This window comes from Rhinolophus hipposideros (assembly GCF_964194185.1).
Source record: "Rhinolophus hipposideros genome assembly, chromosome: 7".
NCBI lineage: Eukaryota > Metazoa > Chordata > Mammalia > Chiroptera > Rhinolophidae > Rhinolophus > Rhinolophus hipposideros.
The window spans coordinates 53735880-53754077 of record NC_138053.1 but is presented as its reverse complement, the minus strand read 5'-3'; the positions used below and the strand labels follow the sequence as shown (position 1 = coordinate 53754077).

At 39.1% G+C, this 18198-nt stretch overlaps 1 protein-coding gene across 4 annotated transcripts in view; it reads left to right on the top strand.

The window, feature by feature from the left end:
* Window positions 1-11793, top strand: part of ARHGEF28 (Rho guanine nucleotide exchange factor 28) — a 290776-nt gene extending 278983 nt beyond the window's left edge. For all 4 annotated transcript variants that reach the window (XM_081053984.1, XM_081053985.1, XM_081053983.1 and 1 more), the window contains one exon: window positions 9745-11793. In XM_081053984.1, the coding sequence (XP_080910110.1) occupies window positions 9745-9908 (164 nt within the window). In that variant the 3' untranslated portion in view covers window positions 9909-11793. The remainder of the gene's footprint in view (window positions 1-9744) is intronic.
* Window positions 11794-18198: the final 6405 nt, after the last annotated feature.

The following is an 18198-nucleotide window of genomic DNA, read 5'->3' as shown; positions in this document are numbered from 1 at the left end:
AATATGCACATTCATACATGTAGCCCAAACAGTTCAGTAAACTGCTGTGTACTATTCTATGAATAAACACCAGCTTATTCATTACCCTATTAATGAACAGTTAGGATATTTCCAATTTTTTTCCTATTACAAGTGATCCTCAGGAAACACCATTTTATGCCTGTCTCCTTGTGCATGAATGAGAATTTATTTAGATTATAACACCTAGAAGTAATAGGAATGTCTGGTTTTGCCAGCTATTGCTGATTTCTCTCTAAAGTTGTATAATATCACGTCCAGCATCTATATGTGAGAGTTCCAGTTTCTCCAAATCCTCCTCAACACTTAGTATTGTTAGACTTCTAAATTTTTGCCATTATCTTTGGTGTGAAATGGTAACTCATTCTTTCAATTTGTACTTCTCTGATTAGTAGTGAGATTTAGTACCTTTTTTGTCTTTATTGGCTTTTTAGGTTTCCTCGTCTGTGAATTGCCTGTTTGTAAAGGTTTTTTACTACAGCAGGTTTTGGAATTTTAAAAGTGCCCACTCTTAATTATACAGACATATTAATTCTTTTTGAATGGGCTCACTATATTTTGTACTTTGAGAAGTAGTTTTCAGAGAATCATATTTACGGTTATATGTGGGCACTTTGAAATTCAAAGGACATTGGCGAGAGCTCAGCTCTTTCGAGGTGGAGAAATCAATTGCATGTACAGAATCTACTTAATATTGTTATTGACCATTATGTTCTATTCTACTGAGACCTGAACCATCTGCCTGATTTTTTTCATTTGCTTACTTTTTTCCTACCTCCCACTATGTTTTCCTCCAAAGCTCCTATACCTCTCTCAGGAACTGATGAATATTATTTTCCACACACTGAACACATCCAATATCTATCAGCTTCGTTTTCCTTCCTGGAAATTTCCCTTTTAAGACCCTCTGTCCTCCAGTGCCAATATGCCCTTGTTGCTTTCCAGACCTGCTCCCATGTTTCCTCGAAAATAAGACCTAGCCAGACCATCAGCTCTAATGCGTCTTTTAGAGCAAAAATTAATATAAGACGATATGGTATGATATGATATGATATTATACCCAGACTTATATTAAAATAAGACCAGGTCTTATATTAAGTTTTGCATAAAGCAGTTTGTTCCAAAAGACGCATTAGAGCTGATGGTCCGTCTAGGTCTTATTTTCCAGGAAACACGGTATATAGCTGTCACCTGGGTATCCCGTCACATCTATCCTGTGTTGGAGCCTATGCCCTCAATCCCATTCTCCACTATAATGGCATATTTTTTTTATTTGGTGAAGCATATCTCCAAATTCCCTAAGAAAAACGAAAGCAAATTTTTGTCAGATTAGTTGAGATGTGTTTTTCATTTCATTTATTTATTTTCGCTACTTTTACACTTGGTTTTTATAATATACATGAGTTTAGAATTCTAGATCAAAAATTATTTTCCTTCAGAATTTTGAAAGATCTGATTTTTCTACTTCCCAGGGTAGTTGTTGAGAAGTCTGAAGCCATTCTGACTCCTAAGCCTTTGTTTGTGACCTGTTCTTGATTTTTGGAAACCTTTAGAATTATCTTTTTATCTCTTCTTGGATGAATTTTATAATATGCCTTAGTGTGATCTTTTGTTAAAATAATTTGTACTCATTATTCATTAGGTTCTTTCAGTCTATAGACATATTTCCTTTGACTCTGGGAAATTTTCTTTTTCTTTAAAAACTTGCTTCTCTTCAGTTTTATCTTACTGGAACTGTTTCTGGTTGTTAGTTGGACCTCTGGGAGCCTCTGATTTTTGTAATTATTTTTCTTCTAGTTCCATTTCTTCATATTTTTGCTCCACTTTCTGGGAGATTTTCTTGTCCTTAGCCTCCTACTATTCCATCTTTTGTTTTGTTTTGTTTTTTAATTCAGCTAGCGTATTTTTACTGTCCAAGAGATTTCCTTGTTCTCTAATAGTTCCTACTTTATGGAATCTTATTTTGTAGTTGAAATATCTTTTAAATATCTCTTTAAAGATATTAATTATGGTTTTGGGATGTTTCCTTCAGCTTCCTGTGTTCCTGGGTTGTGCTGTTTTCAGGTTAGGTTGGTCTCTATGTTGAGTTTAGGTTATCTCATATTCCATAGTACCTGTCATTGTGGATTGGTGTGAGGATTGAATGGAATGTTCGACTCAAGGTCAAATAATGTTATTAGCCTAAAGCAGGGGTGTCCAAACTTTTTTCAACATTTTTTTATCAAGGGCAATATACGGTAAAACACACAAACAGCCGGGCCACGCACTCGAGGTGAAGTACGTATTGCCTCACCTGGTTTATTTAAGTAAACTAAATATATTTTTGGAATTTGCTGTGGGCCAATTAACAATGGATTGCGGCCGCAGTTGGCCCAAGGGCCGCAGTTTGGACACCCCTGGCTTAAAGAGAGAAGCCTATAAAGCAATTCTATTTTGATTTTCAGTTTAATTCTGCTGAGAAGACAAGGATTAGACTGAATACAAATGTAAGACATTTTCTAAACATAAGAATTTCAAGTTGGTGATTCCCACAACTCTAATTAGATAGAATTCTTGAATTAGGTATTCATTAATTCATTCATCCTTTTGACAATATATTAATATATTGACACCTACTATTATTATGAACTGAAATTTCCTTTGATATTGTTGGACTAGACATAGTATTTTTACTTCCTATTTCTTAAATGTTACTTTTTAGTTTTAAGAATAGGAAAACAAATTCCAGGAGAATCCTTATCAATTCATTGCCATGGAAAAATGCACCCAGGGCATAAAATGAGATCTTTTCTGAATTATATTTCACATAGGAGATGTTAGATTATTTTAGTCAGCAGTAAAGACCATACTGAATCTGTATCATTTTTTATGGGTAGCTATAAACTCAAATGAACCTCATCTATTTTATGGAATAGGTTCTGCAAATTGTATATCTTTCAAGATAGATACTATATACCCACACACAGGGCACTTGCCAATGACTTGTCTTTCATTTGCATTAAAATTGATCTGAATACACTCGGCATCCTGAGGAATTTATTGCCACTGTGTTCTGTTTATATCAGATGTATAGGAGCTATGCTGTTGTAATAACAGAATTTTATATAATTTTATAGTCCAATTACCTATATAACCAATTACATGGAAGGCTAAGGGCTTTAAAAAATATATATCATGAAACATCTCAAACATATACAAAAGTAGAGAGAATCATTTAATGAACTCTCAGCTTTAACTATTACCAACACATGACCAATTCTAGTTTGTCCGTACCCTTTTCTCTCTTCTCTCAGGTTGGGTTATATTAAAGCAAATCCAAGACATTCTATCATGTTATCCAAAAATACTTTAGTATCTTCCTCTAAAAGATGTGGACTGTTTTTTTTAACATCCCCACAACATCATTATGACACCTAAAAAATTAACAATTTTTACTTAAAATCATACTGTCAGTACTTGAATTTCTCTGATTGTCTCAGTTTTTTCCTTTGGTTTGTTTGAATTGGGATCCAAATAATTTCATATATTGCATTTGGTTTGTGTAGCTCTTGTCTCTCTTTTTTTAAATTTTATTAAATTTATTGGGGTGACATTGGTTAATAAAATTATATAAAATTTCTTAATCTAAAGTTCCCCTGCCAAAAAAAAATAGAGAAAAAAACTTAAAATTTGTTGGAAAGACTAGGTTGTTCATTTCTTTGAAAGACATTTTTGTCGAGAAAATTTTTTTTCTGAAAAATTTCTTACATTCTGTATTTTGCTGATTGCATTCCTATGGTGTCATCTAACATATTCTTCTGCCCCTGTATATCTTGTAAAGTGGTAGTTGGGAATAGATGTTTGACGTTTGACTAGATATGGGCTCTATTTTTTGACATGAAAAATCTTCATACAGTGTTACATGTTTCTTATATTGTATATGTTGTATACTTTCTATAGTATCCCATCAGGAGACTTACCATGTCTGTTTCTCTTTGTGATATTAAGATTGATCTGTGGGTTTAGATGTTATCAGCTTGACTTATCCATTATAAAGTTTCCCATCAGCTTCTCTCCAAGTGATTTTAGCAGCCATTTGTGATTATTGCCTGGGTTCACTATAGACATTATATTCAGGTTTAACAGTTTCTGAATTTGGAAAACCTCATTTATTTTTAGGTCCCCACCCCTGATTTATGGTGGCATCTTGTTCACTTATTGTCTTTTTGTTAGTCTACAATAGGTTTATCATTCTTAAGTGCACTATTCCCAAAGTATGTGCAGGGAATACAACACTGCAAAGTGCACTGTGAGAAAATCTGAGTTTGGGGAATACCACATACTGTTTTTCCCTCTTAGAGATTCATCATACAGGTGAGCCTCCTAAAGTCCTGAGGAATCTGTCAATAAAGAAATTTGATTTACCCAGAGTTTCATCAACTTACTTGACCACTGTATCTTATATCATTAATACCTATTACTATCCTGTTTAGAGAAACATACCCTTTTTGAAATGAAAAGAAACACAGTTTTTGAAATGCATCTCAAAGAAGAGAGGAAGGTAGAAGTACTTGCCCTATCCTCCCACGGGGCTTGCTGATGTCAAGTTCATGATTCCTTAACATGGCACCCTTCTGGGGAGAAAGAAGAGTGTGAAAACAAATCCAAGTCCAGTCAACCGAGAAAACTGACCTATCACGTGTCTTGTGTTAATGTAACCTCATTTTCATTGCATCGGTTGCTCCAATTGCTGTATTTCTTGTCAGCGTTACCTATATAACCAACATAGATTATTCCAAATATGTTAATTACCAATAAGAAAATAAATTCCAACTCTAATAGTCACAACTTAAAAATAACAGTTTGCTTTCTTACATTACAAATTTATATATGCATACCACACACGTGTGTGCATACACACACCCCAGAGTACACTTCAGTTATTTTATTTCAGGTACAGTAATGGTACATGAGGGATAGGAAAGGGAATCATAACATTAATTGAGATTGTTGGCTTCAGATATCAAGGCCAGAGTGGTTTTCATGCCAGAAGCTCACATCCTGTTTGTGGCTCACTATGGAAAATGGAGTTGAGCAAAATAAGGGACAAAGATGAGTTTTCCTTTGCTCTGAAGATACCTTGAGTTCTGCACAATAAGTGTTTTCCATTAGAAGGAAAATTCTGTGCATGAATGCTCCTGAGAAAAAATAGTGATTGCCAATAATGCCATCAGGAAACAATTTTTTAAACATTTCACAGTGTAAGCTTGAATCAATCAATCATAAAATAGGGAATGCAACTTATTTTGTAGATTTGGAACATTAATGACGAAATTTAAGGTAGAGTTATTTTAGGAAAGTGTGAATTTTGATTTTAGGAACAAGGGGTATAGTAATAAGTACAAGTCAGAACACTTCATTAAAGTAAACAAGAACACAGCCAAGACCCAGAAGACACAAATCTCTGTTTTGTGAATTTTGTTGGGGAGAATGGAATGGGATAAGCTACAGAGAGGACTGAACCAGGCATCGCCAGTGAGCCCAGCAGTAGACTCAACGTGCTTTTGGCAGCACTGGGCTGCTGGGTGCCTGGTCACTGGGCACATTGCTGAGCTAAATTCAGACCTTGAGTGTTGAAGTTCATTAAAAAATTATACGAGTGCTTTTAAATTTAAATAAAATTTATGTTTTAAAAATTATCATGATTTAAAATGTTTTCTCTTCAGAAAATGCAAACAGAGGTAAAGACCACATTGATTATTTTTAAAAGAGAAAACACATTCTGACTTGTCACAAGCCTGTTCTTTATGACAAGTTACTCTAAAGCTTGCTGTTCATAGAAGGGGAGATGAAGTGGACTACGGACATTATCTTTCGCTCCTGAGGTAGCTTTCCAAATCCTATCATTGAGGACCGTGTGTGGGCTCAACTCATATGCGTTGTTAGGAATATTGAAGGTAGAAGGGTGGAACATATGTCTGGAAATTACCTTAAATACATGACTTTAAATGCAACTTAAGGTAATCAATGTGCATTTCTTGAGCATAAAGCAGTTGCAAAAGGCATACATTTGTTGTATCTCTGGAATATTATTTAGTGAATCATTGAACCAAAACACAGATGTAAATATTCTCACGCAATATAAGAAGTTTAAGAGGCCTGAATGATGATTTCAGTTCAATCCTTCATGAACTGAAGCCAAGAGGAGGGAAATGACTTGCCCAGGGTTACATTTTTACTATAGCTTGTGGTTTAAAAGATTTCATTCACTTCTGAGTTTAGGAAGCACTTTATTCGTTTGTGATAGGGCATGGGGTTGCATTTTCCACCTTGAGTTTATAGTCTGGTCTTGAAAATAATCAGTTTATTCAGTTGGCTCAAAAGAATAATGACGGTGGTGAGCCAATGAAGGAAAGGCTGATTTTACTTCCCGCTAGTGTCAGCTTTTCAGGAGCTTATTTCTGTAGTTATATGTCATCCCAGACCCAAGATTCTCTCCCCTGATAATTTGACATTCCAACAGCTGGCGAGAAGAGAAAAGTGTGAAAATGATAAATGTAAATGTCAACCAACAAGTTGCAACTAAAGGCTAAAAATAAGGAGATTTAGGGAACTATCTCTGGATATCAGTGCAGAAGTTATCCGTGAGTCCAAGGAAATTTCTTGTGAAGGAAGAAGCTTTAGGATCTGAATAAAATTTCAGTTAAGTGGGAAAAACCCTGCACCTCTCCACTTGGTTTAGCCAGGCTTTTGGGCTTTGATGTATTTCAGCATACTTGTCCTTATTTTAAAGTTAATAATGCTCACTCTGTTTAGTTTCCAGAGGTATGGTAAGGATCAAATTATTTCTTTCATGTCAACTAAGTAGGAAAGGTGTGTTGAGACACTAGATTGAAATGTTCTTTGTAGTTTGGAGTTTTGTTTCATTGTACTAGCATTTGGTTTTTAGTTGACCCAATTATATTAATATTTGCTTACTAAAAATGAGGTACTCTTTTAAAGTCTACCAATTTATAGGCGTTTTGATCACAAATCAAATTGGATGATTAACTTCTCAAGAATTTGGCTTTCTGAATCAGTGAAGTTTTATTTGAACAAATGTTTTTTGAGTTTAGGGTTCTATATGATGATCATACTCTCTAGGGTAAAAAGTGTGGAAAAAGGTGGCTGACCTTGAGAAATATGCCATTGCTGTGCTGCAGGTCTTTCAGGGTTGAAATGGAGTAATAAAATCAGAAATCACAGAACAGTTTCTAATTTCAAAGACAGATTGTCTGACCTTGCCTAAACAGTTCAGGTACAACCAAGAAGGAACACAGAGAAGGAAATTGAGTTCCTCTCCAGGTGACACACACTACAACCACCTCCATTAATACATCTAGGATTACAACTTGGGCCATTTGCTTTTGGGTCCAGCAAGCTCTCGCCTAGAGATGTTTTTCTTCTGTATTTTTATTCTTATTTGAAAAAGTTCTGACTAAACCTCTATACCCCCTTACACACACACACACATACACTAACCACCCCCCTACACACCAATTTATTCTTGGTTTTCCATCTTCCTGAACTAGGGTCTACAATTTAACTTCAGATAAAAGAATTCTTTCTGATATATATTTTGTTCTTTGGCTCCTTTCTGATATATATTTTGTCTCTTTGGCTCCTTGAACAAGTCTTCTCTTAAAATCATTAAAGGGACTTCCCAGTTACCTAGACTCACCAGTATTTGGGATTCTTTGCTACAGGTTTCACACCCCAGAGGAAGGAAACATACATGGGTTAAGGGCTTCCATTGCGCCTGGCATGGTCACATGTGTCAGCAGTCAGCTCCTAACCACCTCACTTAATGGATGATTGTTCATTCTCCATGCTGTATTTCTTGTGCCCTCGCTGGACCTCCTGTGGGCTAGGAGGCAGCACTGCAGTCGCTTTGGTGAACTGTTTGTTCTCCAATCTGCCAGCATCTGCTAGATGGGAGTTTTGAAGTGTGGGGTATTTTTGTTTGTTTGTTTTTCACATTGCGTAATATTAAACATCAGTAGTTTAACTGGGAATATTTGTGTTTAGAGATGAAATGGCCTTATTCATTCAATGGCTGGAAAAGGAGTTGAAATTGTGAAAGTATGTTGTGATCACACAAGCATACTTTGTCTCCCAATGTGGTGAAATAGGACACAGATTTATATGGCTCTGATAGTGAGATCATTGTTGGGGGGTTTTCACATTTAGCTGATTAAATGACGGAGGTAAGACCTGGGCCAGGTTCTGTGCCCCGAGAAGTCACTCTATACCTGGTGGTAGTTAGAGGCACCTTTAGTAGATAAGTTTTCAGCAGTTCCCAGTATTTGAGGTACAGGACTTAGAATTGAGATCAATAGAATCAAGTCACCCCAATATAAATGGATTTTTTTCTTTGTGCTCCGTTGGGGACAAAGTCAGGAATGGCCTAAACCTCTGGCGTGCAGCCTCAGCTCCTCACCTCCTCCTTCCTTCACCTCTTCCAGCGGTCCTCCTCAGCTTCAGAGGCAGAGGTCAGTTCCTCCAGGTGACCTGTCTCCACTTCCTGGGGCCCTAGCTACCCCTCTGCCATTGGTCCTGCCTCCTATTGGAAGGAGTGATGAAAGGAGATGTAGCAAAGGGTGCCACGTCCCCCAAGAGGAGCATTGTGGGGACATTTTGCTGTTCATTCCTGCCAGGCCTTGCTTCCTGCTTTCTCTAACAACCAAAAAGATCCTCCTTGTCAAAAGGACAAAAATCACAAGCAGTTTTTGTCATTAGACTGCCAGCAGTTATGTGTATCCATCTAAATAATAGAGACTTTGAATAAAATATGGCAAGGACTATAATGACTTCTTGTTAATGACTGACTAAATTGCAGGTGGGCCTCAGGGCTATACATCTTCCCCACCTGATTTCCATGCACACACTGCTTTTTGCTCCAAATGAAGCTGGGTGTTTGTAATTTTGCCATATAGCAAGCCTCAGGGAGAATGGTCCACGGAACAAGTGCAGAGAAAATGGTCTAAGAGTCTTTCTTTTCTTAAAGTCAAAACCCCTGTTCGCCTCCTCTTTAAACCATATGTTAGAGGGTTTTTACCAGAAAAAGGGAGAATAGACTATGCCCTGCTGTTGCTAGGTAACCAGAAAAAAATAATCCCAGTCTTAGTTGATATTGGAACGATTTTCCCTAGGAACCTGGCTACTCTTGCTAAGTGATTTGTGCGGTGTTAACAGATTTGCACAATAGTGAGGCTGAAGGGTCTCCATCCTTCAACTCCTTTCTCCCTGGCCCATATCAATAAAATCCTAGATACATTATTTGTCTTGAGGTCAATTCTTGACTTTGAGATATTCTGAGGGAAAGTGCTATGCAGATGCAAATATAGTTAATTGCACATAACTAGAGTATATACTGTATTTCTAAGATCTTGAATCCAGTTTTAAAAATAAATGGACACCCCTTTCTCAGCAGTAGCAGTGTTTTCACAGCCTACAAATGCTGACAAGTCTTTATTTATTTGACACTTCTATACGAGTATTTTATAAATGTTATTTTTAGCCACAGGAGACATGTGTACACACAATCAAATAGATCTTAATGATATTGATTAAATCATTGGATATCCATTTTGTTCCTTTCTCACTGGAAGCCACCATTCTCTCCATGGCTGACTCTGAGTCATGGTTCACCTGCCTTGTGGGTATCAAGCTGACTGTCTTGTGACCTGTGCTGTCTGTCTGTTGCAGATTTGGACATCTCTGAGACTGAGTTTCCGAGTCCCCATGACTCAGATCCACTTGGCCCTCAGCTGCAGACGGTTTTAGCAGAAGCAAAGCTAAATCTACAGACATTGACCAGAGAAGATGGGGAAACTGGAGATGGAGCTGAAGAAAACATTGTTTACCTCTAATTGTATTGTCGTTATTTTTCCAAACAAAACAAAACACTGGCATTTTGGGGAGAATTTTTTTCCTTTCCTGATATGTGTGTGTGTGACTGTGTCCAAATTGCTTTAGGAGTAATATTTAATATTTCATGCAAGTTCCTTTTTGGGGCTTGAGTCTAATAATTAAATTATTGAAAGCAGCTCTATTTGTATCATTGTTAATTTATCAGACCTAATTTCAGATTTCCGGAGGAGAAATTAATTTGAATAAGCAGAAATATTTTCAGAGTTATGACTCTAGAGTAAAATTCCACATTGCATGTTTTACTGGATCATCTGGTTTTTGAAATGTCTTTTAAGACCTAGGAGAAGCAATTTGGATGGAAAGAATGACATTCACGATGGGCAAACTTCACAATCACAGAAGCTGATTAAGGAGAGTGGCCTCTGTGCCCCCAAAGGCAGAGGAGGATATGGGACAGGCCTTTTTTTGGTTAGTTTTTACATGCTAATTTCTCTTTGGAACATCAAAGGGGTTGCTCCTCGTAGTGATCTGTCATAGTCCTCATGCAACACACGTGTCCTGTCTGGGCACTGTTCTGATCAGCTGGCCACTCTGCTGTGGACACAATCTAGACTCTTAAGACCTGGGCCACGTACTTTGCAGCCGCACTTTCTCAGTCCTAATGCTGGTTGTCTTTCAAGTCACAGTTCAGCATCATCTTTCAAGAGAGCTCAGAGGCAAAGCCCTAGCAAGTCAATTCTGATGTAAATAGTGAAACTTCCTGTAGTGCCCTAGCTTCTTTCAGCTGGCCCCGTCTCTGCCAGCCCTGGGAGCACCAACAGCTACCACTCACTAAAAGGAGCTCTGCCCTGTAGTTCTTGAAGGACAAAAACTGCTCTCTTAGCAAAGCTTACTGCCAGCATGTGCTTTTCCACAAAGGAAAACTGGCACATCCTGCCTTCAGAGTGACATGGGTCTCTGTTTGAGAAAATAAACCAGGAAATGTTTTCAGCTTGTTCTTCAGAAATATTTGTATATGTTTCTGGTCAGTGTCAATAAATATTTCTTACCTGTCTATTTTTTTTTTGGAGATGTTAATATTGTGTAGCACCATAGTAAAAGACACATTTCACACACAAACACAATCTCCCTTTATAAAAGTGAAAATAAAGGAGGAGTACTAAATTCACCCACAATTGCAACACTTACCAGGAAGGAGTTGTGATAGGAAGGGAAAAAAATTCACCTAGATTCCATTTTTTGTTTGTTTTTTTCCTACTTTATATTTTTACTTAAGCAAGTGAAATCTTAGCTGTGTATTTTTATTGTTTCTGTTTTTGTTTTAAGAAGCCTTTTGGGGCACTCTTTTTCTGGCTCTTGTTGTTTTTGGCCATTTTGGTCACAATCATATTAACAAATTCAGAGACAAATCTTCACAGAAAGCATATAGCTGATTAAAATTTTAGTCAATCACTTCACCTCCAAGCTGAATGCCCAAATTATAAGATGCATTTTCCATTCCTAAAGACATCTAGAGAGAAAAACCTATCTTTACTCTCTCTCAAATAGTCTGTTCCAGAATCCTATATCCCTTGAATAAAAACCATACAGATATTTCAGTCTAAATCCTTGCTTCAATAACTATAAATATATTCCTTTTTTTCCCTGACAGTGGATATGGTAATATCCATATGTGAAAACATATTAAAATGTTCAAAATCCCCATGGAGATCTTTAAAAATATGTGTGCTCAGTTGATTTTCAAGCCTTGCAAACTCTGGTTCTTTGTGTAGCCACCCTGGGGAAGCCTTAGTAGCATCTTTTGAGATAGCTATATTCATAGGTTCCTCTTGATAATTTTCTTATTTAATATTACGACTTTTCAACTGAATATAACTAAGTTTCAAAGCTTTCTTGATAAGTTCTTCCTTTGCACTTTGGCTGCACTATGTAATACGCTCAGATCTCAATAGAAGTCACTCTGTGGCTCCAACAGAAATCCAACTTACCTTAGGAGAAGACCACCCTATCTCCCAGCATTATAAATAAGTTTCCCCCAAAGGATCTACTTTTCCGACGAACTAAAGAACTTAATGAAGGTATTTATCTCTTTAGAGATTTGTTGTGTTGGGGAAAAAAGCACCATTTTTGCTCTGTCTTTTCCAGACTGCATGAATTAATGTGCCATCTCATTTTATAGTCCAAGCTACTCTGCATTTCATCAAGACTGCGTAATTACTGGAGTCCTGCAACACTTTCCATCCCACTCACAACTGGAATCCTGTTCATTCAGAGAAAGGGTAAAAACACTTGCAAAGTTGGTTGTGGGTGTATGTGTGTAAAAGTTATGTAAGGTCAAGAAGGTGAGCATAGTGAAATCACGGGATGACAGACAAAGACGTAAAAAGGAGAATGTATTTCTTCTGACCTAGGTCCACCTTTCAAGTTCAGAATAAACCTGAGGTTATTAAGGTTCAACCATCTCTGTCTTTGTCATTGAGAGGCATAGCAGTTGAGTGTATGGATTCTGGAGCCAGATCTTCCACTTGCTGGGTGTCCTTGGTATGTCATTTCACCTCTCTAGGTCTCAGTTTTCTCATCTATAAAACAGGGATGATTACCTTATAGAATTGTGAGAATTAAATGATTAACATACGCAATGTGCTTAGAACAGAGGCTGAGACAGTAATTACTCAGTATATGCTAGCTATTATTATCATATCATTAAAACATCTCTTAATAATTACTCTGCCTGGTCCAGTCCTTAGGCCGATTGTGACTGGACAGCCAGAAACTGTGAATACAGAGGTCAAATGCCTAGAGGTGGCTAGATATTAGACTGGACTAGGGTTTTGTAAGGTTAGCTTTCAACTTATTTGCATCTCTAAACCTTAAGTCATTTATTCAATAAACATTTATTGGCTGACAAAGGCCAAACGATCGGTTAGGAACATAATAAAGATAAATAAGCCTGCAAGTTGTTGGGGAAGACAAACACATGAACAGATATGGACGTAAAGGTTGCTATGGGGCTCACAGGGAGAGCATATTGGGGCCAGTCAGGAATGGAGGGACTGGTCCTAAAGGAGAAGATGCCTGAGGCTTGAAGGATATGTAGCGAGAATGGGGAAAAGATATTTTGAGCAAATAGGGAAGCCCAAGCAAAAATCCAGAGGCATGAAACAAAAGACACAAGAGACAATGGAGCACACATTGGGAGGCACTGCAAAGTAAGTTCCTCTCCTCTGGATTAAGGCGTCCGGTGAGAACATCCAGCTATTCCAGCTATCTTTTCCTCTTTCAGTCTCTCTCATACAAGTTGTGAGAAATACAGATGTCTCTCTCTCTCTCTCTCCCCTGCCCCTCAACTAAGTAACTGATCAGGTCCCAAATAAAGACAGGCTATGGAGTAATATGTCACCTCATCACCCCCTCCCCGCACTCTTCCACATCCATATCCATCATAAATTAACTGGGTTATGGTCAAAAGGCCAATTGGACATCTGCCTACTTTATCCTAAGCCATAAGAAACCAAGAGTGAAGGGGATCCTGGGACAACATGAAGATGGTCTTGGAATAGGGGGTATGGGAAGATGCCTCACGATGCTTCTGTGGGACACACTGAGGTCTTCTATGACTCAAAGCAGTTTTAAGTGGAGGAAAAAAGAGACAGAAAGTACAGACTCACTTTGCTCTTCTGCTTTATTTTCTTATCTCCATTTCATTAAGGTCTTTTTCTGAGGTTTGTCTTTTTTTTGGTTTGGAACGTATTCCTTTGCTTCATCATTTTGCTTGACTCTCTGTTGGTTTCTATGTATTAGATGAAACAGCCACCTCTCCCAGTCTTGAAGGAGTGGCCTTCTGTAGGAGTTGAACCTTATTCTTCCACTCTGCCCTACCTCCTGGTTGTCTCTCGAACATTTGCGATTGTCCAAGCAGCCCATTTTTACTGACTCCCGCTAGGGAGTGTGTGCAAAGACCTGTCAGTGTTCCAATGGTGAGGATCTCAGTCAGTATCTACATTCAGGCTGATTGGAAGCCAGACCCTCAGACAGCAGCTTTTAAACACAAATGTAAGTCCCACTGGCTGCCAGACCAGAATACTAACAAAAATCAGGGATCCAGATGAATTGTATAAGCTCCTTTCTGGGAGATACTGGTGAGTTGTAGCAAAGATGGTGTCCCCTGGTTTAGTTCCCCGAGAGCCCCTCCATTGGTTCCTACATGTGTGCCATGCCAGAAGCCGGCCCCTCAGGCCAAAGCTCCTGGACAAGCAAATAGGCCTCTTTTTCAAAAAGACTGGGGGTATGTTTCAGTCTGTTCTCTGGGCAGTGCTCTGGGTGTGGTCACCTCCCCAGAACTGTCTCTCTGATTGTTACAGTCCCATTGGACCCAGAGCCAGATGACCAAGGGGCATCCCCTGGGCTGTGGCTGCAAAACCTGAGACACCAGACATGTGTAAAAGCTCCTTTCCAGGAGATTATGGTGCTGTGGAGCATGGCAGAGAGCACAAAGAAGGTGTCCTCTGAAGGGAGAAAAATAATAGCACCTGCTAGCTTCAATAAGGCAGAGGGAGAGCCCAAAGATGTTACTGTGCAAAAGATCCGGCTGCTCGCTGCACAAAAGCCAAAACTTGAGAGGCAAAGTTGGTGGGGGAAAAAGCAGGTTTAATTCCAAAATGCCAGCATTAAGGGAAGACAGTGGATTCCCTGTCACAAAGAGTGCGGTGCTCTCTCAATATCGCCCAAAGGTTTTAGAGACAGGCAAGGAGGGGCAAAACAAAGGAAGGAGAAGTTGGCCAGGCAACTTCAGGAAAAGGTGCTTCTTAGAGGCTATTCTGCCCCAGGGTCAGGAGTGAACCCCATACAGATCCAAAAATACCCTCCCAAGTTCCTGGGCCAGGTGTGCACACGGGTCCAAAGTAAACAGAACCATTGGAACTGGTATGCGCAGTACCTGCATGATAAACAGACAGAGTCATCAACGTTTGGGGGGAGAAGAGGGAAGCAAAGAAAGGAAAGAAAAAAAAAAAAACTCAAAAAGTCCCAAGCCAAACCACAGTCAAATTGAATTACATCAGAGGTTTAAATTTCAAAATAGAAGATATAGGGTCACCATTACAAAGATGGCTCCTGCCATTTGGAGTATCAAGACAGCACCGGCTGAGGGGGAAAAAAAATGGCACCTGCTAGTGCCTCCATCCCTGAAGAATATCTCAATAGGCTCTGGGTTCTCAGGCCAATCCTTTAAAAGTAGGAAATGAATCTCTTTGACAGAAAACCTGGGTGCTTTTCAAACAGCCACTTCTGTGCTGTGCCCTGGGGTGAGTGAATCTGCATAGTCCCCTTAGGAGACTTTTCTCAGTTCATTAGGGCCCTTTGGCTCTCGTGGTTGCCGACATTGTTGGTTTTTAAAGCCAAATGCTTTGGGGGCTCATCTCTCAGGTGTAAGTCTTCAAAGCTGATGTGGGAAGAAACCCTTCACTCTTCAGGTAGAAACTCCAGGTTTGTGAGCTCCCTCCCATTGTGAGTTGCCGTGCCACGGGTGGGGTTTTTGGCGAGACTGCATCTCAGCTTCTCTCACCTGCCTATATGTGGCTCTTTTCTCATTTGCCAAGGTAAGCAGCTACTCAGCTGATTTTCAGATCTTTTTCAGAGGAAACTGTTGTTCCATATGTTTGTAAATTCAGTGTCTCTAAAGGAGAAGGTGAGGTCAGGATCACCCTACGTGGCCATCTTGGATTGCCCTCCTGCCTTATTTTCTTTACCAACCCTGATGCCACCCCCTACCTTATTTTAATCTACCACTTAGGCTTTGTGGAGAAAAGAAAAGAAAAAAACTTTTCAAAAAGGAGTAGAGGGAACACATAGAAGGAAGATTCCAGAATAATCTTGTGATTAAAACCAAGAGTTCACTACGTTCTTTCCTGACTGCCGCTCAGAAACCATGTATGAGAGAGGCAGTCAAAAGATATAGAAAAATCAAAGAGACTGGGCTCAGCTTACTAAAACCATCCAGGGCCACAAGGTTGAACAGGCCAGGGGCACCATTCTCATTGTACAGAGCTGTGTGTCATAGAATACCCATGCTCATGGAATCCAATGTGAGTAGAATCTCTTGGATTTGTACAACCCTGCAACCTTGCTTCTGAGCTAAGTTTGCTTACCAAGGACATGAGGATAATAATAGCCATGCCTTGCAGGGCTGTTGTGAGAATTCAACGAATTAAGCCCCAGACAGTCAATGCAACACAATAACCACTCTACAAATGACAGCAGCTGTTATATGCTGGTGATGGGGGTAGAAAGAAAATGAGCTTGGGCATGCTTAAGAATTAAAATAGATGGGGCATCATTACTTCAGTTCTTCACAGCCCCTTTGCCTTTGCCCTGAGAGATGTTCAAGATTAAAGTCTGCTATGTTTCTGTGCTCAGAGTAAGGGCTTCCTGATACTTATTAAAGGAGGGGATGAGTGGATGAACAAGAGTCTCTGGAAATCTGAGATCAAACAGACGACAGAACTAGAACTAGAACCCTGATCCCGTTTCCAGGACATTCTTTGACTCTGGCTTGTGAGATCAAAGCAGTCCCTTCAAGCTGATGATTGAATATCATTTGGGGTAAAGTAACTTGAAGGGGGACCATGGTTCAGTAGTTTTGTAGAAGCTTTGTAGCTGAGAAACTTCAACATGGCATTAATTGAATCCTAGTTGTCTGTCTACCAATAAAACTGAAAAGCAGAAAGTCAGAAGTTTTGGGTACTACCCGCAGCCAAGAGTCTCAGACAATTGACTGAGGACAAAGAATGAATTTGGTGAGAAAACAGGATTATAATTTCTTTGCTAATTTCACCTGATACTATAGTTACATTAGAGAAATGGCCCTTGTTTCTGCAAGAGCCTCCAGCCCTCTCTTCCCCCAATGAACCCTCTTTTATTCATAGGCCTGGAGATCCCCACAGGCTCCTGGCTCAACTTGGTTTAGTCCCTAGGCAATCTGGGGATAAATTTTCCCCAGGGCCAATGTTTCCAGGCTCCACAGAATTCCAGTCACTGGGGAAGGTTTGGGAAGTTCCAGGCCTGGGTCAGAGGCACAATTGAGTATCCCATTTTATATCATAAAAGGGATCTGATTTGTCTACTAAAATGTGTTTTTACTTACACAACAGTTTGTCTGAGTTCTTTTTTTCTTCCCCCTCAGCTGGTTTTGGGTTGTTTGCCTATTCAAAGTAGGAAGCAGTGAAGGGAAAAGGAGCTAGAACTCTGATGAATGGTTTACTTTTTCTTAGCAACCCAAGTTAAACATTTAATGACAGAAGCCAGTATGGACTGAAATACTGTTTGGGGGTAAATATGCCTGGCTGCATTTTTCAATACTTTCATGACTAGTACTCCTCCAACTACCCCCAACACCATGTATAATGTCTGAGCAGGTTTTCTGGATAGCTGTCAGTGATTATATTTACAATCTTGAACATAAAATCTTCAAATATAAACACAAACATAGTCAGTATCAAGAAGAGTATCTATACAGGCCACAGAGCTAATACAGACTCTCAGAAATGTGCCTGACATTTCCCTTGGCAGCGTTCATGGCCTCCTTGGAAAGCCTTAGTCCACCCCTCTGCTGCTGACAAGCTCTAATTTGGATAAGAAGTTGGCAGGTGCCAGCAAAGGACAATAGGCTTTTAATTAAGGTCTGGAGAGCCAGAAGTCAGGAACCAACCTCCTGATGAGTTTCTTTTTAACACCGGCAGTTCTTCTAAGCACCCTAGAAACAATAACTCTCTGCTCCATCAAGGTAACGGGCCATTAATCTTCTGTAGCACAGGAATTTCTTGTAACATAAAGGTAGTAATGGGATTTAAAAAACAAAACAAAAAAACCCTTGAACAATTAGTGTTAATGTGTATTCCTGGTTTGAGGCGGCTGATTTTACTATGGTGATGCTGAATGTGATCTCATAACTTGGCCTTTCCATGCAAACACCCTCCGTGCAAAGTTCTCATTATATCTGACAATAGAATTAATGTAAACATATTTTGGTAATGGCCATATTTTCAGTCACTCGCTTACAGGAAGATATTCGAATGCAGACAGAGCCTGTTAAGCATTGTTGCTATGGAGACTGTGTGAGAGTTGGATTAATTAAGGCCTGAACAGATGTTGTGAAGTGTGCAGAATGCACTGTTTTCTGCTGGTAATTAAAGAGGGTACGTGTGTATGTGAGAGAGGAGAAAAAATAGATACAGTCAGAGACAAAGCAGTGAGACAGATAGATGTGCTTGGCACTGGACATGTAACGTTTCC